General features: G+C 41.6%; 6 protein-coding genes across 6 annotated transcripts; 1 reads left to right on the top strand and 5 right to left on the bottom strand.

Annotated features, from left to right (window-relative positions):
• Positions 1-1,338: 1,338 nt before the first annotated feature.
• Positions 1,339-3,072, bottom strand: BCR41DRAFT_424947 (hypothetical protein; the record flags this gene model as incomplete). Its single annotated transcript, XM_022030505.1, has 4 exons — positions 1,339-1,658; positions 1,743-1,995; positions 2,473-2,540; positions 2,964-3,072. 4 exons carry the CDS (start codon positions 3,070-3,072, stop codon positions 1,339-1,341), a joined length of 750 nt encoding a protein of 249 aa, XP_021877828.1.
• A 1,762-nt stretch (positions 3,073-4,834) lies between these two features.
• BCR41DRAFT_360517 (bifunctional purine ADE1) lies at positions 4,835-8,175 on the top strand. The gene is made up of 5 exons (XM_022025382.1): positions 4,835-5,124; positions 5,244-5,341; positions 5,446-5,512; positions 5,618-5,899; positions 6,277-8,175. Exons 1-5 carry the CDS (start codon positions 5,019-5,021, stop codon positions 8,100-8,102), a joined length of 2,379 nt encoding a protein of 792 aa, XP_021877827.1. The 5' UTR covers positions 4,835-5,018; the 3' UTR covers positions 8,103-8,175.
• A 100-nt stretch (positions 8,176-8,275) lies between these two features.
• Positions 8,276-10,813, bottom strand: BCR41DRAFT_360512 (hypothetical protein). The gene is made up of 3 exons (XM_022025381.1): positions 10,331-10,813; positions 9,927-9,985; positions 8,276-9,530 (listed from the first exon to the last, which is right to left on the bottom strand). Exons 1-3 carry the CDS (start codon positions 10,656-10,658, stop codon positions 8,379-8,381), a joined length of 1,539 nt encoding a protein of 512 aa, XP_021877826.1. The 5' UTR covers positions 10,659-10,813; the 3' UTR covers positions 8,276-8,378.
• A 1,152-nt stretch (positions 10,814-11,965) lies between these two features.
• BCR41DRAFT_360511 (hypothetical protein) lies at positions 11,966-13,615 on the bottom strand. Its single transcript, XM_022025380.1, has 3 exons — positions 12,432-13,615; positions 12,242-12,285; positions 11,966-12,107 (listed from the first exon to the last, which is right to left on the bottom strand). The coding sequence occupies exons 1-3, from the start codon at positions 13,376-13,378 to the stop codon at positions 12,013-12,015; spliced, it is 1,086 nt and encodes a 361-aa protein (XP_021877825.1). The 5' UTR covers positions 13,379-13,615; the 3' UTR covers positions 11,966-12,012.
• A 1,943-nt stretch (positions 13,616-15,558) lies between these two features.
• Positions 15,559-17,288, bottom strand: BCR41DRAFT_373804 (hypothetical protein; the record flags this gene model as incomplete). Its single annotated transcript, XM_022026817.1, has 5 exons — positions 15,559-15,602; positions 15,905-16,049; positions 16,541-16,614; positions 16,701-16,824; positions 17,145-17,288. The coding sequence occupies 5 exons, from the start codon at positions 17,286-17,288 to the stop codon at positions 15,559-15,561; spliced, it is 531 nt and encodes a 176-aa protein (XP_021877824.1).
• A 2,213-nt stretch (positions 17,289-19,501) lies between these two features.
• On the bottom strand, positions 19,502-20,590 carry BCR41DRAFT_373802 (hypothetical protein; the record flags this gene model as incomplete). Its single annotated transcript, XM_022026816.1, has 3 exons — positions 19,502-19,699; positions 19,796-19,870; positions 20,498-20,590. The coding sequence occupies 3 exons, from the start codon at positions 20,588-20,590 to the stop codon at positions 19,502-19,504; spliced, it is 366 nt and encodes a 121-aa protein (XP_021877823.1).

Below are 20,590 nucleotides of genomic sequence, written 5' to 3'. Positions count from 1 at the left end.
GTATCTTCAAAGCCATCAAGTACAAGTTTCAATAGAGATGGAGCACAATGTCTGGCCAGAATTGTGCCTGTAAGAATATAGGAGCCATGAGAACTCTTGTTCACGACAGTGTAGGGCCCCTCATAGCGCGGAGTAAGTTTATTACCACGGATCGGATCGAGAGTCATGATCTTAACTCTATCAGGGAATTCTTTCAGAAGCATAGTGGCATTAAAGCATTCTATCATTTTTTTGCTGAGCTCGCTTAAACTTACGTCGAATCGCGGGGAAGACCATTTCCGTCATATATTTGAGTCTTTCAAGTAACTCTTCTTGACCCATTGGTTTGCTATCCATATCGGTATAGTTGCTGAAGCCATTGGTTTTGCGCGCAAAAAATAGAGAAAAAGGGGAGGAGTTGTGGAGACTCACTATTCGAGTATTGGTACTTAGTTGGACAAACGGAGCATGACTATCCACGCCTTTGTTTTCTAATCATTTGACATAGAATTTTGACATGGTTTTCAGCAACACCATTGCCCCGATGATAAGGGGGGTATGATCGATTGATCACCTCTAATGTCGCAGACACGTTCCTACTGCCATACGCGAGTTCTACATTTTCGGCCAATCCTATACGGGGGATTGTTAAGCTTTTATCAGCTAGAGTGACAACACCTGAAACAGGAGAGATAACTTTGTTGTATTTAAGAACAATGTCTTTTCGGACACATGTAACACTTGCGCCTGTATCAACCAAAGCTTCGTACTTTCCCCTTCGAAGTGAACAAAAACTATGATCTTTCTGTCAGTCCTCCCTTGATAAAGATGGAGTTTGGCCAAGGTATGGATGTCATCGTTAGGAGTAGCATTCGAGAAGGACAAAGATGAATCTTTTATATGATAAGATACGGGTGTAAATTTGAATGCAAGTGTAGCAGTGACGCATTGATCATGCCAAAGTAATGTTCTAGGATCGATTGTTTCTAGAGATTCTAGGCTAAGTGTCAAAAATCATCAATGGTGGTTTCAAGAGAAATGGGTCTCGATATGTTTGAGCACGATGAGGTAGAGCTAGTATATTTTTGGGATACACTGAAGTTCCTGCGTTTTTATTATTATATTCTTCTAACTAAGATCTACTCGGTTAACGATTGGCCGAGGCGGGCTTGTTGGGGCCTGTGTATTAATATTAGTGGCTGTTTGCTTGTTCAATGAAGGACTATTATTTAAATTAAGACTATTTTTACCAGATCTATTGATGTGTCTGGTGCATTCGGACGCCAGATGTCCTCGTGTATTGCACTTCGAACATTGTCTGTGTCCTTCCGTGCTATGAGAGAAACTTTTGCCACATGGTTAGCAGTCATAGAGGAGCTTTGTTTTGGCCTCTTCATTGTGGGCTTTGCCCTTAGGATTAAACCTTTCATAGTCAGGCGCTCGTGCACGGCGATAAGGTGACGGATTGTCATTGCCGACGGTTTTTTGTGGGATATGGGAACCAGTGAGCCCTCCCAGAATCCTCGTGAACACGGAAATCGACTTAAAGGCGAGCACAGGTTCTTGCTTGAGGACTTGTAACCTCATGATCATGATGTCATGCATGAAAGCCTTTACTGTGGCCGTCAGGAGGGATATGGCCATCTCGTTGTCATCGCTGACACCATATGCATGCACGTCTCGGTCCACACGCATGGCGAACTAATGGTATGTCTCGCGTGCACCGCGACCAGTTTCAAGAAGTTTTTTGAACTGTGACATACGTTCTTGTTCTGTGAAGACAATTTTAAGGAAAGTCGTCTCACATTTCTCCCATGTCTTTTGATCCTCAGGGAGTTTGTTTAGTTCTTGCTCGAGGTACTGGCGATGGTACTCACTGACCGTCAGGTAGAGCAAGTATCTGTCGCAGGACCGTTCGAACGTCTCTCGAGGAAAGACTTCATTCCCATCCTGATAGCTGGCTGGCAAAGGATCAGGCCGCCCGCGAGTAGAGTAGTGCTGAGGATCCAGGAAAAGCTTGGCAATTCAAATGTTAATGAATTTTAGGAATGAAGGAATGAGAAGCAAAATGAACTTCCTCGTTGCTTCTCTCATTGCATTTGCCCTTCATCCTGATTCATTCCTGACATTACAAATCTCTTCTGCACGATCTGATCTTTGTTGATCTTTAATCAATCGTTGATCTGAATTCACACATGTGTAAGAATTAACGTTTTTTTTAAAAAAATGAGCAACTAAGAAATGGACATGTTCCTATACGTAAATCAATGCGCTGTCAATTTGGAACTCATGCCTCATTTCTCAATACCTCAATAAAAGGGTCTTTTGATGGTTTGTGAAGCCAGCCACTTCCAGCTACAGAAAGACAAAATTATTCTTAAACACAATAGAGAACAATACAGACTGAACGAGAACAGTCAGTACCCCAATGGTTCTGGTACAAAAGAAGGAATCTTTAATGATCCATGTTTTGCTAGTGATGAGGTTCTTTACCTGACTGAGAACAGCCAGTTCTCCAAAGAGTTTCTTGGTTATAGTTGGTGGCGATCCCCTCCACGTGACTAAAACAAACTAACGATAATTCGTGTTACGGTATGAGCACCGTAAAAAACATCTTGAATATCTTGCAGAAACATATCTTATAAATATCGAAGAACGTTTACTACACGTTCTAGATTCCTAATATACACGTTCTAGTTGCTAGAGAACACCTCCCATGGATGCTTTATTTATGATGCCCATAGATAAACTTGTAGCTATGCTTTGATATGAATTTGAATAAATACCCCTATGGATGTGATGTGTGTACCCTTTATCGCTAGAGGTATGTTCCGAATCTCTATACAGATCTAAAAATGGTTGCCATTCGAGGCTTCAAAAGCCGATTGATTGTATGCTCAAGCCTTTGCCTCTAACAGCAATAGTATGGCGAACTACTAGATGGCATTCATAGGTATTTCTTCAGTGTACGTTTGTTACTGTACCAACCGCTCCAAGCCCTACTAAGGTTAAAATACTACCATAGATGCGTATTTGATCGTGACGTGATTGGCGCCGGAAATATTGGTGGGGTGTGGCTCGCGCAAATGCCATCTTAAAAGCGCCCTGAGAAGTTTAAGCTCAGGATGGCGGTAGCGAGAGCTGTGAGGACTTCCCTCATTGGCACAGTTAAGCACTTGAGGCAACAATGATTGGGAGATCAATTCTTCTTTTACAAATTTGTAAGTAAAACATCCATAGTTTTGGTGGGCACATTCAATTTACATCTATTAGGCAGCAATAGCAAAGGTATTTCTAGAGGCCGCAGGGAATGAAGAATCGTTTATCTCTACCATCAAGGGTCTATCGAAATTAAAACCAATCCCAAGAGGAATTCGGCTTTTTGCCCTGGCTTTGGCTAATTTCTATGATGGGTCGGGATGAAGTTGCTGCCATTGCCAAGAACAAAGTCCACTCAGAATTTGATCGATCACTGTTTTGCAGCAAGGAACAGCTGAGTGCTCAGAAAATGACTTGGAAGTGAAGGAAAAGGTAAGAGTCTACACTGTTAACGCCCTCAATTGGATAAACAATGGAAATGATGGATCTTGACGGTTTATACATTTATCTATTTTTATATGTAGGAATCACATATTTCAAATGTTCGAACAGACTCCAGGGAAGAGAAGATTAGTGGCACGACTCTCATCATTACAAAAAAGAAGTTGCAAGGGAACCTGTCTCAGGCCCCTATAACTGGGCTTGGTGACAAAATTTTATAAACCCGCCCTTCATATATTAGAGTGGCTAGCGTTTTATTCCGAGGGCTGATTGGAATAGTATGCTGGGATATGATAGTAACCATCTACTTCCATATCCTCTTTGGTAACTCGAGTTGGAACACGGTGAATAGTTGTGGATAGTCATTCCTCAATCCCTTGGGTGTCGAATGCAGGATCATCAGAGACTTGAGCCTCCTTAAAAACGTCCAAAGACGCAGCAGCAAGGGTGAAGTAGCGGAATGAATTGGGTGAAAATGACAGTGTCAATTAAATGAGGGAAGTTTCCACCCGATTAAGAGAGGCTTCGTAACCTATCTTTGAATAAGCTCTACGAATGTATTTTACGGCAATCTGGAGCTTTAATACCCATACCCTACGACAAAGCTAAATAATAATGGACTTAGCTACGACAATGGTTTCTAGTCTGGATCTGGTTCGTGTAACAAATAACCTTTGTCAGGGCTTTGTTTTGTTTTTCATCATTCTCTGATTTCATTATTAAAACTAAACTGCCCAATGGAGGAGGAAAGTTGACTTACCACTGTTGTAATGTAACATGTTAACAGTCACAAAAAGTCATAAAGTTGTGTCTTTTCTCACGTGTCCATTCAATGGACTTTAGTACGATTTTCTAGACATAGACATTGTGAACCGGAGACCGTGGCTTCACCACGGTGAGCTCTTGCCTCGCTAGGAAATATAGTGCTTTACCTTGTGAAGACAAAATATAAAAGTGTAGTGTAATGACTGGTTTTGAAAATAAAAGCGTAACGTACAACGAATAGTATCTTTGAAGTCAGATATTCTTCCCCAACCATCTTTTATCCTTCAATTGTTTTTCAACTTTTTGTTTTTAAAGAGATGAATAAGAATACGTGCTGTTCTATAGATCTGTAGGCCTTCAGTCATATTCATTACGTCCGTAAAATGTAATAGTAACAAAAAAAAGAAAAGGAAAGAAAATGATCAGCGGATCTAAGGTTATCAGTCAATGGATATCCTAATGAATAAACACCAAGCCACTGATTTTTTTTTTCTCTTTTTATCAGAGATATGCTTGCGACCTAATTGAGTTTTTATTTTTCTTATCCTCGCAAACGCTCACTTTCTTCTCCACCCTATCCTCTTCCTTATCACATTTGCCTTGTATTTTTCTTTTCTTCTTACTCCAAGGGAAAAAAAAAAGAAAGAAAGAAAGAAAAGAAAGATAAAAAACAAAGGATTGTTTCCCTTCATCACACAGTTATCCTTGTAACGATTTAAATTTTTTTGATAAACATGGACAAGCTTGTAGTGTTGCTACTCGGCAACGGTGGCCGTGAACATACCATTGCTTGGAAGCTTGCTCAGTCAGAAAATGTGGAGCGTATCTTTGTAGCTCCTGGTATGTTTCTTTTAATCTCATATATTACTGTTCTGTTCTCATGTCAGATAAAAAAAAATTTCCCACCCTTCTGACTTTTTATTTTTTATTTTTTATGTTCGTGCATGAAATAACAATAGGGAATGGTGGAACTGGTGCGGGATTAAACAAGGTTGTGAACGTCAACATTGGTGTCCTTGACTTCCCTGCCCTTACAAAATTCGCTGTTGAGAACAATGTAAGTGACTATTGCTTTCGTAAATCCTGATTGAATGGCGCTTTGATTTATTCCTTTTTTTTTTGAGGATGCTAATCTGTAAGGACTGTCCCTTATTACTCTAGGTTAATCTTGTCGTCCCTGGACCTGAGCAGCCTTTGGTCGAGGGTGTCACCGCAGTTTTCCAGAGGAGTATGTTGTAATCAAAGAAAAAGTTATTGTTCTCATTTTTATCATTATATCTCATCTCAATTTTTTTATTTATTTATTTTTTTTTTTAAAAAAAAAATGATATAGTTGGTATCCCTGTATTCGGACCATCGATCAAGGCAGCACGTATGGAAGGCTCCAAGACGTTCTCAAAAGATTTTATGAAGAAGCACAGAATTCCTACAGCTGCTTATGAGAACTTTACAGATGCCGCCGCTGCAAAGGAATATATTCGTAAGGCTGATTTCAGTGTGGTTCTGAAGGCCTCAGGTTTGGCCGCTGGCAAAGGTGTCCTCATCCCTATTAACAAAGAGGAGGCTTATCAGGGTGTTGATCAGATTCTGGTAGACAAGGTCTTTGGCGCTGCTGGTAAGTTTTTAAAACCATTCTTAGTGTCGTTTATCATTTATGATTAGGATCCGGGTAGAAAACAGAATCTTTAAAGTGAATTTAGTTGGAAAAAAAAAAAGAAAAACAACAATTGAGAGAAAGTTAGGATTCCGCACAGGCACACGTTCCATTCGTCAGATAAACGCGGGGATTTCTTAATATGTACATCCCAATCATTGACTCAGCGTCGGACTTGCAAAAAAACAAAAAAAAAAAAAAAAAAAAAAAAAAATTGCTTGTTTGATATTCATCTCAAACGGAATGAGGAGATACTCATGTTGTATTATTACTCTTTTATTTTTATTTTATTTTATTTATTTTTTTTATTTATTTTTTTTATTTTTATTTTTTTATAGGAAATGAGCTTGTAGTTGAGGAATTTTTGGACGGTCAGGAACTTAGCATCCTTGCCTTCTCAGATGGTTACACTGTCATCCCCTTACCTCCAGCACAGGACCACAAACGTATCTTCGATGATGATCAGGGCCCCAACACTGGAGGCATGGGCTGCTACTGCCCTACCCCTGTAGCTACACCTGAACTATTGGCAGATATCAAACGTACGATTCTGCAGCCAACGATCGATGGCATGCGTCGTGATGGATTCCCCTTCGTCGGTATCCTCTTCACAGGCATCATGCTCACGAATGCTGGACCTAAAGTACTGGAATACAATGTCCGTTTTGGAGATCCAGAGACCGAGGTCGTCTTGCCTCTATTGAGCGATGATACCGACTTGGCCGAGGTCATGTTGGCCTGCACAGAAGGTCGTCTCGACTCTGTCCGTGTCGGTATCAAGCCTGGTTTCGCTGCCACGGTCGTGGTTGCTTCGGGCGGATACCCTGGCTCTTATCCAACTGGCAAGGCGATCACTCTTCAAAAGACTGATGAGGACGTCATTGTCTTCCATGCGGGTACGACTCTCAAAGAGGACAACACATTGTACACATCCGGCGGACGCGTCTTGGCCTCCACAGGCATCGCCAAGGATCTCCGTGGTGCTGTCGACAAGGCCTATGCAGGAGTAAACTCAATCACATTCGAGGGCATGTTCTTCCGTCGCGATATTGCTCACCGCGCTTTCAAGTTCTTGGCTAATCAAAGTGCTACAGATAACCAAATGACTTATGCTCAGGCAGGAGTATCGATCGATGCTGGAAACCTATTAGTCCAAAAGATCAAGCCCCTTGTCAAGGCCACACGTCGTGTAGGAGCCGATGGCGAGATTGGAGGGTTTGGAGGATTGTTTGATCTTAAGGCTGCAGGGTTCCAGGACCCCATCTTGGTCTCAGCTACGGATGGCGTGGGAACGAAGCTCAAGTTGGCACAAATGACAGGTATCCACGACACAATTGGAATTGATGTGGTTGCCATGAACGTAAACGATCTAATTGTCCAGGGAGCAGAGTCACTGTTCTTCCTCGATTATTATGCATGTGGTAAGCTCGAAGTTGAGGTCGCTAAGGACGTGATCAAGGGTGTGGCCGATGGCTGTCTCATGGCTGGATGCGCCTTGATCGGTGGAGAGACCTCAGAGATGCCTGGATTGTATACCCCTGGTGATTATGACCTTGCGGGCTTTGCAGTCGGTGCCGTCGAGCGCAACAAGATCATTCCCCGTATGGATCTGATTAAACCCGGCGATATCCTCTTGGGTCTCACCTCTTCGGGTGCACACTCAAATGGTTACTCTTTGATTCGCAAGATTGTTCAGAAATCCAACCAGGAATTGCATTCCCCCTGCCCTTGGGACAAAACCAAGACTCTGGGTCAGTCACTCTTGACCCCTACTCGTATCTATGTCAAACAACTCCTGCCTGTGGTTCGCAAGGATCTTGTCAAGGCTATGGCCCATATCACCGGCGGTGGCTTTATTGATAATATCCCTCGTGTCTTGCCCAAGGAGCTTGGCGTCGAGGTCGATGCTTCGACTTGGCCCTTCCCAGATGTCTTCAAGTGGATCATGGCCACTGGTAATGTACCACACCGCGAGATGGCACGCACCTTCAACTGTGGTATTGGTATGGTTTTGGTCGTCAACTCTGAAGATGTCGAGGAGGTCACTGCACTCTGCAGAGCTGAGGGCGAAGTCGTCTATCAGATCGGTGTCCTCAAGAGTAGGGAAGACAACAATGGCGAGGAGGTCGTTATGCGCAACATGGAGTCAAGCTGGGTTGCTTAAAAAAAACGCTTTCTCGTTTATATTAAATATTAGGACGTATTATAACTGTAAATAAAAGATTATTCAATGAGGGACATTTTTTGTTTTTACACAGCAAGCTTAATATAAAGTTTCAAAGGAAAAATAAAAAAAGGTTGCAAAAGAGGCTGAGCGCTTTTGTTTTTTAAACATGCGTTTGTACTTTTTATTCTTCAAGCTTACTCTGCTAACATCATAGCGATATATTTCTAAGCAATGTACATGTTGGTGGGAGGAATAGGATATTAACAATGATTACTACCTGACCACACGTGATGATGGCATCTGCAGTTCCTCATACTCCTCCTCAAAATACGGATACTTGCTATTACAACCATCATCATCCACCGTATCAAATACATCAATGCTCCCTGTATAAATATCTCGAGGTACTTTGAAAGTATCTTTGCAGTGCTTTCCTTGAAGCTCCTCGTGTAGAGCGAGGGAATCGATATATTCCTCCAGTCCTGTCTCCTCCACATCAGGCTCGACGACATGATGCCTCCGTAACCGGTAGCCTTCTGGTAATGCTGTATCAGAATCCACAATCTGTACCTCATCGCCCTTTATTGACGTTAGAGGCCTTAGTTCATTCTGCCCATTATCCAAGTTTCGAATGCTGTTAATTGATCCAATAGGCAGATTGCGTAAGGGAGCTCCATATGCTCTGTGGCCTAAGTGATTGAATGATGACCCAGATGTAGATGAGGAATAGGAGGAAGCAGCCGACTCGACTGAAGAGTTACTGGTCCTATATCGGGCACTCCTGTCATCGATGCTATACATGTATTTTAAACGAGGATCTCCTCTATTGTTGATGTTGCAATCGCTGTTACTTTGGCTATTACTGCAACTACTGCTGACGTTGAAATTGGAATCGACGTTGAAGGTGTAACTATCGTTGTTGTTGCTACAGCGGTTATAACCGCTACTGATGTCTGTATGGTAAGTGAATGATGAATTGGCTGATGACGCGCTTGCAAAGTATTCCGAGGGAGGGGCTTCGGTGATCAAATATTTCCGTACAAATGGTTTGCACCGTCTAAGGATTGCAATCATGCCGTCTGCAGCACCAAACAACATGATCTCGCATGGAATTTCTTGTCGAGAATCAGGTGATTGGAACCAGAGCTTCATATGAGTGACAGCACTAGAAGATTTTGCAATATCAACCTGTTCTACAAATCTACCCAAATCGTCTGACCGTACATACAAAAGGAAAGGTTTGCCAACTACCAAGTCAGAATCGATCTTTAAGATCATCTCACATGATGGAGATGCGTACATGATACAAAGACTTCGAGAGAAACGATTGAGTAACATGCAGACACGAGGTTCTAACTCAAGACTATCAGGGTTCCATGTGTTTGCACGGAAAGCTTGATGATGGCGTCGAATACGTGCAAATTCCTACATTATGAATGTCACAGGGGGAAAAAGACATGGTTTAATACAAGCAAGAAATTAAAGCTGGAAAAAGGTCTTTTCCAAATAAGGATAGGGACTGAATATGATAGCGGGGAACCAGGGGCATTTATTGGCTGATTGGATTAGTGTTCATGGGTCCGAAGAGGGACCAATCACATCTCAAGATGCCATCCTATGGTGTTAACTTTTTTTTTTTTTTTTTTTTTTTTTGACACATCGTGAGGCCTACTTCCAATACAGTTGTTCAGAGTCAACGTGGAATGTGAAATGTAACCTTTCGATGACCTCTGACGTATATCCCAATCCGTTAGCAAAAAACACTTCACGACCAAACTTATTGAATATCGTAATGAACAATCAAGGTCGTCCATGATGTACCTCTTCTTTAGACCCTACGAGACTGGTCATTGCAGCAGAATAGGTGCCAACTTTTCGAACTATAGAAAAAACAAAAACAAAAACAAAAAAATCAAGGTTAGAGATACCATTCATCAGCAAAACCAATATTAATATGGCCAAGCACCGTTTATAAAGAAAAGAAGAAAAGCTCTCCATCATTTTGCATTGGAGTGAGACCCACTCGGAGTATCCAATCGACAGAAATGCACAAAGATGAGCTTTCGACGCGTTCAGACTATTTAATACTTTTCTCTTATTTTTTTTTTTTTTTTTTTTTTTTTTGGAAGGGGTCCAATTGGATAAGGTTTACCATGCTTGCACGATGTTTATATGAATGTGGGTAAATATTTGACTTTTTTTTTTTTTTTAATTTTCTCACTTACTGCTTCCTGCTGACTGATCAACTAGAGTGAAGCATGAGACGATGTAGTCGTAGCATATACTGAATAAAACCATACACTGGACATATTCTCCATTCTTATGCCTTATTCGCAACAAAACTTGAGTTCCAACCATTTCATTCATCATACTCTCCCCATGTACGACTTTGACATGGGAAAAGTCCTCTGGGTGAATCACATCGTATGCATTCCAGCCTACAACCTCTTCAGGGTCATAGCCTAGACATGCCTCAATTGAAGACGATGCCCATAGGAAGTTGCCGGATGGTGTGAGATCATGGAAGGAAATGAAATTGTCGACTACAAACATGCGATTAGTTGTTCTTGTTCTTACTGTTGTTAGTATTGCTGTTTGTTGCTGCTGTTGGTTGCTGCTGTTGGTTGCTGCTGTTGGTTGCTGCTGTTGGTTAAAGAAACAAAATAAAGAATTGAAGCTTCTGTCTGAGTATCAAGGTTAGGATGAAAAGAAGGGAAGTTTAAAAAGTATAGAATATATATATATATATATATATATATATATATGGAAAACTCTGAATGATGTGAAACAAGAAGTTCTGTAAAAGGAGATCTAGAGCAGGAGGTTAGTGAGAGTGGGAAAAGAAAAGGCAGAGAGAAGAAGAGATGCAGAAAAAAAGAAAAACAATAAAATTGCCAGTGTTGCTTGCAGAGTGCAGAGTGCAGAGTGCAGAAGTGTGCAGGATGCAGGAAGAGGTGCTTTTTTTTTTTTTTTTTTTTTTTTTTTGTGTCGGAAAGAAAGTTGACGAAAGAAGTGTTTACATGAAGCAAGGCAGTAAGAAAAGAGGTAGTTGTTGTTGAACAACATCACATTGTAAATTATCCACAGGCTAAGTTGCTTCTTTTCAATCCTTGTTGCAAGCTGTTCCCAAACAAAGAGGTTTCCCCAAATTTGGGAAGAGAAAAAGAAGGGGGTTGGGGAGAAAAAGGAAGACATAAAAGAAAATTCCAACCTCTTCATTTACACAGTATCAAAGCAAACTTTGAGCTGCCAAAATACAGCCAAGTCAAGAAGAGCATTGGATATGAAAGCACAGCTTGGTCTATGCGGGCTGAGCAAAGTGTGAGGAGACAGAATGCGAAGACTGAGACAGGGCTCTGTGTGCTGAAATGAAGTGAAAGTGTTTTCACTACGCGCGTACAGCAGCCAGACTTGTACAAAATGACCATCTATTTTTGCTTGGCCCATGCAGTGCAGCCAAAGCCAAAGTCAGTAGCGCCTTGTGACACAAAGATGCAGCATGGAATCAGCTAATGCCACGAACATTTTGCGGTTGAGCGACAACTTTACATGCATTTATCCCTTTTTTTTTTTAAGCATGGACGCACAAAACTGATGCTGTGTGTGGAAAGAATGAAGTTTGAGTAACGAAGGAGGTTTATCTCAATCTCTTTTTTCTCTTTTCTCCCTGCAACTGTTAGCCCAAATATAATTTTTTCCGGACTCTCAACGCTTTGTGAATGAAGAACTGACCAATGACCAACGAACTGATCCCAATTTCGGCAAAGAGTCGTAGAAATCCTCTATCCATGTACATGTACGTCAAAAAAAATCAGCCAACCAGCGACAAGTGCAACCAAACGATGTGAAATAAATGTAGGGTTTATTAAATATTTACAAATTATACATTTCAATGGCTATTACACGTCTACTCCTCACGTTCTTTAGAATCCTCGGGCACATAATGAAACTCGCCTGTATACTTCCGTAATTCATCTTCAAGTTCTAATATCCGGTCCACAGCTGTTAAAAAAAAAAAAAAAAAAAAAAAAAAGTCAATGCGCGGCAGGATAAAAATAAAATAAAACGCGTCTTTTTTTTTTTTTTTTTTTTTTCGGGGGTAGGGAAGAAAGAGGCATATGACAGCATAAACATACCTTTCCTAAGGATAGTGGCTTTTGAGTCTGTGTTTTGTGCACACCTGAAAGTTTTATTGCCAGCACAAGGTTTGAAGATCAACCCAGAATTAAAATTTTAGTTTGGTTATTGATTTTTGATGCAGAATGTTCATAAAGACAGACACGCAAAGGAGACTGTTTGATATTCCATCACAAAAAAATCTCTTACTCTGGTATCACGCTTTTGAGTTCTTCAAATCCTGCATTAATCTTTTCGCGTCGCTTTTGCTCTGATTGGATATGGGCCATTCGTCTTGCTGGCGGCACAAGCTCCTGCATCCCGGACACTTGATAATGATTAATCGATGGAGCTGACAACTTACGTATTTGACGGCCATGATATTTTCTGGGAGCAGACGTTTGTGGCGGACGTGGAGGGATCATCCGTGGTCGTGCTGGAATATAAACTTTTTTGGTACCGCCTTCATGACTGGAGGCTGTTTCTAACGATGCTGATTGTGAGCCTGAATTTGAAGGAGGAACAGCTGCGGTGTCCGCATTCGTATTTGTCTTCATAGCTGTGCTTGTGACTACAGTCAAACTCTTGCTTCTGGCTCGAGGTGGTCCCTCGTGCGGAAAGGAAGATGTGGACAGGACGCTTTGAGATGTCGGATGGGGTAAAGGTATGCTTTCCTGATGATAGCGTTGTTGTTGAGTTGATGACTGTGCTAAAGAACGATAAAATTGATCCTGCTGCTGTTGCTGCGATAGAACTGTTGGCTGGCGATACCGCTGCTGTTGGCTATACTGTTGTAGGCTAGTTGAATATACGGGAAGTGATGAAGATAATGAAGAAGTAGAGTATGCTGGCAAGGGTAACGAACGAGCAGACGACGATGGTTGCTGTTGCTGATACTGCTGATACTGATGCTGTTGCTGATGTTGGTAATAAGCTCCCTGTTGCCGCTTCCTCTGTCCTTGTTGAGACGTAAGCAGATCTTGAGTAGAGTTTTGGTAATATGTATTCTGGAACGATGATGACGGTGTTGTTTGATTGTAATACGATCCATTCATGTTGCTATCATTGTTATCAACAACATGTTCTCCACCACCGCCACCACTCCCATCATTACTGTTATTGGATAGGGGTCCTATTGGCTGATTTTGGTATATCATTGGCAAGCTCTGTGGCGGGTGAAACGAAGATGAAAAATATCCAGTGGATGTGCTCGAACTAGAGTTCCTTCTTCCGCTACCCCCAGGTGTCGATAGTGTGGGAGATAGTACAGATAGCGAAGCTAATGATTCTAAGGACTCGAAGCCAGTGATAGTATTGTCATTATTATCATTGCGGCTGCTACTGGTATTGTTATGGCTGTTATTCCCAAAGCCATGGTTCCCTATGGTATCTGCGCCAGCGCCAGACGCAAGGCCTGAAAGCATAGGGCTACCGCCACTATTATTTGGTGACGAGGGTATCGTGAGGCTTAATCCACCACCAAAGCCCGAGATCGCGTTGCTCTGTGTGAGCTGTTGGAAAGAAGGAGGATGATTATTACGAGGGGCAGAAAAGTCCTCTAGTGGTACCGATCCAGTCGTATTTCTGGAATGGGTATGCTCAGCCCCACTTAGCTGATCGCGTTGCTGTTGCTGCTGCTGCTGCTGTTGTCCCAAGTTATGATGGGCTTGCGTGTGCAGTTGCTGTAGAGGGGGGTTTCTCTGTGGAGGATGCTGCATGATTTCATCCGAAGCTCTTTATGTCAAGTGTGGAGTCTAATCTGACCCTAAAAACAAATGGATGCTAACAATAAAGTTGTAGGGAGCCGATCTAGCGATTTTAACAAACGAAGGATGTATTTGACAAATTACTGATGTAGATTGTGCGAGAATTTTTGAGGGGCATTAGTATGAAGATGAAAAGATAGATAGTTCTTAAACAAAAGAGGCGATACAGTAAGTAGGTGAAGACAAGAAGAAAGAAAAGCAAAAATCCAAGAAGAATAAAAGAGGTGTAGAAGTCATTACAAACCCAAAGTAAAAAAAGAGATAAAAGCGAATAAGTTCATGATCATGTAATGTCGTATTTTTTTTTTCGCTCTCAATATCAAAGATACGCATGCATACACACGCGGATCTGATGAATGGGCTAAAGGAGCTATTTTGTCCGTAACATGTGCTTGTGAAAGAAAATAAAACGGATCTCCTTGTTATAAACAAGACAAACATAGAAGAACCTTTTTTTTCAATGAATGTTACAAGGACCAAAATTGTCTGTGCATTCTTCTTTGTCACTATACTATCGATACAATACGACATTGCAACCTGGGTATACACATGGGAAATTTTGACCACGTCTTCCGATGATGAATGAGATGGGATAAAGAGTTTGGGCAACTTGACTGAAGATTCGTTTGCAGTGAATGTGAACAGGATGGCTTGAGCTGCTTTTTATTTTGTATTACAGATATGGCATAATTACTTTTATTTTTATTTTTGGAAATATCTGATCTGTCATTTGAAATCGACTGGGATTCATAGCCCTCTTTAGTCTTTGTCATATGAAGATGGGATCACTTTGTTCCCCCATCACGAATACTTGCACGGCCTCGAGCCGACCATCCATCCTTTTACTCACCCCCTGATCCGTGGTTTTGCTCATGGCAGAGGACTCTGCAGACACACTCTCTTTCTCTTTCCCTCTCCCTCTTCTCCTCTGGGAATAGACATGGAAGGAGAGTCAATTTTGATCTATTGCTTTTCTTCGTTACAGTAAACTCACCAGATTCTCTTTCTCTTTCCCGTTCTCAGGAGGTGGCACAAAAGAGAGCCTCAACAACACAGCCGCTACAGGGATCGAAATCCAGTGACGTCATATATACGGGAGCGGGCACCCAAAGACACTTGCTGGCTTCTTCACCATGACAAGGTAAAGATTCTACTTTCTATATTCATTGTTGGTTGTGGAATCGCACTAATCGCCTTACTGAAGTGTGTGCACTGTCTTCATTACCCTCGCGATGCTTCCTTACACAACTTACCCCTAGCAGGATCTTCAACAGTGCCTTGATGCAACGCTTGTTGTATTGCATTCCGCGAAGGATTGGACAAACACTAATGCGGACCATGTTACATGGGACACACTTTTTTTTTTTAAAAGAATGTGATGGTTGAACTCAATTCAGCTCGTTAATTGTCCCTCCTATACCCTGTTGGCAGGGGCTCATCGAGTCGTGGTCCATTTCCTCCATGGTATTGAGCTGTCATATTCTTTTATCGCCAATTTGCAGTCCACTAGCCCCGATGCTTTATTTGTTGTATCCTGTTGGTTTACGAAGCTTAAGAGCAGTTTTAAGCCGTTAGCTCTCGATATCAGAGTAGCTGACAACGCTGTCGTTGACCACTAAAGTAAAGATATATTGGCAAATGTTATTTGCACATGTTTAGCATGTATATATTTAATACAGATAGCTTTTTCATCCATTTTTACGACATGTTTGTTTGTTTGTCTTCTAAAGTCAGGCATGAAGAAATGTTTTGTCTTCAAATCGACGAAAAATGAATAAACACTGTCTCCCGATCCTCAAGATAATGCCACCACTTTCATTCATTATTATCAGTATCTATTTATTTATTTTTTCCTTTTTTCAATTGCAGTATGCCTTTCGAACAGAAAGACAGGATCGTTGGATTCTATGAGATTACAATCGCCAAGATCATAGTATCCCACATTCGAAAAGCTCGAGACCTGATTAAAAGATAGGACAGCGAGAAAAATTTGGAATGGATATGCGACCGTCTGAACTTCAAGGCTCTTGTCGTCAGTGTTAACAAGAATAGCGGTGCAACTCTATAGATTACTGATGGCATCCGCAAGCTTTTCAGTCAAAAGAATATCCGTTTTGTGCTACATAGAAACAAGTTCTTCTTCAGTTATGTTGTAATTAAGAAGCAAAGATATGAAGAGAGGCATGTCACAGCTTGACTTGCTTTCACTGAAGAGGAAATGAATGGACATGTATGGAATGAGAAAGTATTGTTTAGCCTTGTGGATCTTGCTTTGAATTAGGCTAAAGCTTCGCTCTAAAGAGGATGAGAAAATTGTATCCAAGTCTCTTCTTAGAATTGAGCGATCTAAAATGATGGTTTGAGGTGCTATTGCCAACACTAGGAAATCAAACCGAGATGGAATGGTCCGTAGACGTAGAAAATCAGCTTCCCCTTCGTGACTTAAAGCAAAAGAAACATTGGACCGTAAAGCGGGCAAATTTGCCTATTTAGCTTTCATTAATAACAGGCAGTTCTCTGCACTACGGGTGTATAAAACAACCGGCTATTGACATATTGGCGTCCATACGAAGCCACATTTACGGCGTATAGTAGTACTTGATATGACAAGAACTGGGATGCAAGCACTAGTGCATGCCAAGGAAGTAATAAAAATCAGTAAAAAAAATCAGCAAAAAACTATATACCGAACTGTATCATGTTGATCCATTACGTTCATCTTTCACTCGCCTCCACTTCTCTGCACATTTATCAACTTTCACCAGTTTCCACACCTTCCACCCACAGCCCAAAGGTAGACAAAACACCAAATGCCTACCTTTATTATTCTCTACGTTCTTTTTGTTAGAAATATGTTACCGAGTTGGTCTCCATACTAATCTAACAATTAATTGTCACTTCATACTTTTTTTTTTTTTTTTTTTTTTTGCTTGCTGCGGCTTCAGTATCATCTACAGGTCTGTCTTAAACCGTGCTCCAGATGCCGCTTGATACCACACCGGACTATTCCGAACCGAAACAAAGGCATTATTTTGTGGAGAGTTCGCTTTAGGATATCTTCGTGAGGACACTGGGTCTGTTCAATCCTTGCTTTCGTCCGCACAAAGCTTTAAAGCTGGCGGCAGGGAATTTAGAGACTCAGATTTGGCAAAATGACTTCAACTCGATCCTGCTCCGAATAGAAATGAAACAACCGGCTTCCCTCCACTTGAACTAAGGCAGCAGCTATCCAGCTGCATATCGCGCATGAGGCATGCCACCTCAAGATCCAGCTAGTTCGCTCAAGCAACTCCATGGTCATATAAGGCTACATGGACCGAAATATGGCTCTCTATCGACTTTCACGCGAACTTGGTTTGCTAAATGAGCCCTAGAGGGCGCAGACGATGCTTTGATTCCTCCCATAACCCGATTTAACAGTACGGCGCCAACTCTAGTGATTTACAGATTAGGTGTTGCACATGGTGATATTCACTCAGACAACATTCTTCTTAAATGTGATCGCCAAATTGACAGGCTTTTTTTTCACTGCTTTTAAATTCTCAATTATTACTTCAGATCCAACGGAGCTAAAAGAAGAAAAAAGCAGCTTATCCTCATAGTCTGATTTACCTTACGCATCCCTCGGAATAATGCCCGCCTAGCCTTGACAAATTAATACTAGGCTTCGCAGCTTACTTTTAAATGCAAAAGCAAATAATATAATAGATAAACTATGCTGTCAGGCTCCTGAATAGATTCAATTGCGTCCTTGATGTCGAGGCTGCGATATAAGGATGTAGTTCATCGCCACGATGCAAATTTTAATAGCATGTAGAGATATATCTTTATTTGGCTGTATCTTTAAAAGTAACATGTTCATAAGAAATTATCCTAAAGCATAACAAATGAATCGGACAACAGCCTGTTGTTTTACTAATCCCGTTCGATATAGTACGTCGATATTAATCTATATTTCCTGTAAATACGGGAGCGTTGTGTTCATGTTTGTTTCTGGACCAATCAGCCTGTTCTTAATGTATATGTGTTCAAGTATGGGCAACAACTATGCAAGGGTGTAACACAAACAAACCTGTATGTTTATGAGATTAAGGCTGCATGTAGCCAACACGTGTAGAATGTTGCGTCATAACTTTAATTTCGCTCAGCCTTTATTCCTCTGTTCTGTATCCGGGCTCTTATTCTTCGTGTCCTTTACGCATTGTTTTTTTGACGTCCTATTTTTTAAACATTCCTTTACATCTACGCATGCAATAATTATACCACGCCTGCCATAAGCCACACGAGCTTCCAAACGTGGTAAAGGAGCCTAGGTTAAGGATCATCTCACTCTCTCCCAAGTATAAATGTGAACCGCACCCTCCCTTTCACAAAAGCACACTTCATCTTCTACCTTGTCAAAGGCCCCATTCTTCCTTCGTGCGGCTGTTGTTAGTCGTCATAGCTTTATTCTTAGTAATGCCCACCCTGGTCGCTTAGAATCAACGGTGTTTTACTTTCCTCATTTTGCCATGAAATACACCTTGAAATCCTTTTGAAGCTATCTTTGCTTCTCATTATCATGCTGTCATTTGACGCTGCGTCCATCAACGACGTTGAGACTGCCATGGTTTCGTTAGACAAGGAGACCGCTTCACAGACTGTGCCCTAGAAATCATCAGGGTGCCCCAGTAAAAAATGGCGCCACTGAGTACTCACACACCAAGACCAAGGCGGCGGCAAAAGCATTTGATCTTCTGATATCCATACATTTGAAACTAGTCTGTATATATGCATATGCACCGGAGGCATCGACATCGTCGTCGGCGGAAACGGAGGTGATTTTAATAGTACTATTTCTAGATTTCGCTTTGCTGGCTGCGTTGGCTTTGCTCGGGGCGCGTCCGGAGTTATGGTTTATCTAGGACAGAGGACATACCTCAGGCTCGCCTAAGGATGGTAAGTTAGTGTTAATAGGCATTCGCTAGAACCATATGCCCTGAGGGTTGACCTCCAAGAAAGATCCCCCCCTCAGCAGGACCAGGGCCAGGGCCAGGACAGGGGTAGGATAGGCGTAAGGTGTTGCCAAAGCCTCTCTTTGGGTGGAAAAGAGGAACTACAACTTTATAACGCCTCAGGTAAAATAGATTTTTTTTTTTTTTTTTTAAAGAGCATACTAACTTGATTTTTTTTGTTTTTTGTTCTCTACTTAGATGAGATCTTTAGGCAGCTCGGGGGTATGGTTCTAGCGGATGCCTATTAACACTAACTTATCATCCTTAGGTGCTCCTAGGAGCTAAGCTAGGACAGGGATGCCTAACACAGCTTAGCGCATGGCATCTCTACACCATGTTTTAAGGCCTTATGTTCTACCTCTGTCTGAACCAGAGCCTCGGATCGGCTACCGCACGGAAGGCTAGAGTCGAAACAAAGTATCAGGACTGCCGGCAGGTATCTGGGTTGGATTCTCCTGAGCAGATGCAAGCCAAACATAAGAGCTTTTATGAAACAGTTCGGTTTTGGCTTGATTCTAGCTTAGGATGGAAACCAGCACAGGCCATAGTCCCAGAAGGAAGAAGCCACTGAGCCGAAGCGAAGGCTTGTCAAGGGATTCGGGGGTGGAAGGTCACAGCGTGGATGTTCCTGAGTGGAGGACATGCCTAAAGATGCTCCAAAGCAGACGGGAACATAGGCAGCGCTGGGTAGCAACGACCTATTATGAGTTCCGGCTGCCTACAAATGCCAATGCAATAAGTAGTTTCTGTGCAATGCTATACGGAAAGATTGTTTAATTAGGTCCGGCGAATAATATGAAACAGCGTTACTAACCTGCATTTCATTTTTAACAGTGATGTTAGCTATAACAGCAACAACAGGCGCAGCAGAAAGGTGCCAGGAAAAAATCTCATTCCAAACACAAAGGAACAAACAATAGCCTCAAAAAACTAATATCCGAAAAAATAAGAGGATCAACGAAAAAAAAAAAAAAAAAAAAAAAAAAAAAACCAAACTCCCGTCAACCTAAAAAAACTCATCCAAAAAAAATAAAAATTAAAAACTGCCTTGAACAACCACCTCAAACAGCCGCCACGAAGAGCTGAACCAATAACTGCTCCGAAGAACCGCCTCAAGGGATTGAGGAATCGCCACGAAGGATCGAAGGACCAAAGAGCCATCTCGAAGACAGAAACAAAGGACGGATAAATGAAAAGAAATAAAAAAAAAAAGACAACAAACAGATCCTGTAGTAGACGCAAAAAAAGATCCAAGAAGCATACTATGCAAGCAGATTTAGTAAGCAAATTCAACAAAGGGCCCAATAAAAAACACCAAAACACAAAAAACACCATCCAAAATAAACGACACAGTTGCAATCAACTCAACCAACAACGGGTATAACTAAACTAAAATAACAGCAGCTGCCCTAACCAAAGCTACCAAGGGTAGTCAATTAAGACATTACAAAAAAAAAAGGAGCCTCAAAGACAGTCAATTCGCTTGTTTCCATCAAACCAGTTTTTAACAAAATACCCTTGACTCCTTGACCAACAAAGTAAACACCAAGGATAAGTATAAAAGCCCAAACCTAAATGTAGCAGCTCTCTGCCCCATTTCTGCAAACAT

Source organism: Lobosporangium transversale (assembly GCF_002105155.1).
Source record: "Lobosporangium transversale strain NRRL 3116 chromosome Unknown BCR41scaffold_43, whole genome shotgun sequence".
In the NCBI taxonomy this organism is placed as follows: Eukaryota; Fungi; Mortierellomycota; class Mortierellomycetes; order Mortierellales; family Mortierellaceae; genus Lobosporangium; species Lobosporangium transversale.
Note: the sequence above shows the minus strand (reverse complement) of the source record. Positions and strands in the feature narration are given on the sequence as shown.

Bases quoted from the DNA above. Each gene is read 5' to 3' on its own strand.
- BCR41DRAFT_360517 (XM_022025382.1), top strand. From the start codon at position 5,019: ATGGACAAGCTTGTAGTGTTGCTACTCGGCAACGGTGGCCGTGAACAT. The intron at 5,125-5,243 runs GTATGTTTCTTT...AAATAACAATAG, and splicing joins GCGTATCTTTGTAGCTCCTG to GGAATGGTGGAACTGGTGCG. The intron at 5,900-6,276 runs GTAAGTTTTTAA...ATTTTTTTATAG, and splicing joins CAAGGTCTTTGGCGCTGCTG to GAAATGAGCTTGTAGTTGAG.
- BCR41DRAFT_360511 (XM_022025380.1), bottom strand. From the start codon at position 13,378: ATGATATACCAAAATCAGCCAATAGGACCCCTATCCAATAACAGTAAT. The intron at 12,286-12,431 runs GTAAGAGATTTT...TAAAACTTTCAG, and splicing joins CTCAAAAGCGTGATACCAGA to GTGTGCACAAAACACAGACT. The intron at 12,108-12,241 runs GTATGTTTATGC...TTTTTTTAACAG, and splicing joins AGCCACTATCCTTAGGAAAG to CTGTGGACCGGATATTAGAA.
- BCR41DRAFT_360512 (XM_022025381.1), bottom strand. From the start codon at position 10,658: ATGTTTGTAGTCGACAATTTCATTTCCTTCCATGATCTCACACCATCC. The intron at 9,986-10,330 runs GTAAGTGAGAAA...TTTTTTCTATAG, and splicing joins TGATCAGTCAGCAGGAAGCA to TTCGAAAAGTTGGCACCTAT. The intron at 9,531-9,926 runs GTACATCATGGA...TTCATAATGTAG, and splicing joins TCGTAGGGTCTAAAGAAGAG to GAATTTGCACGTATTCGACG.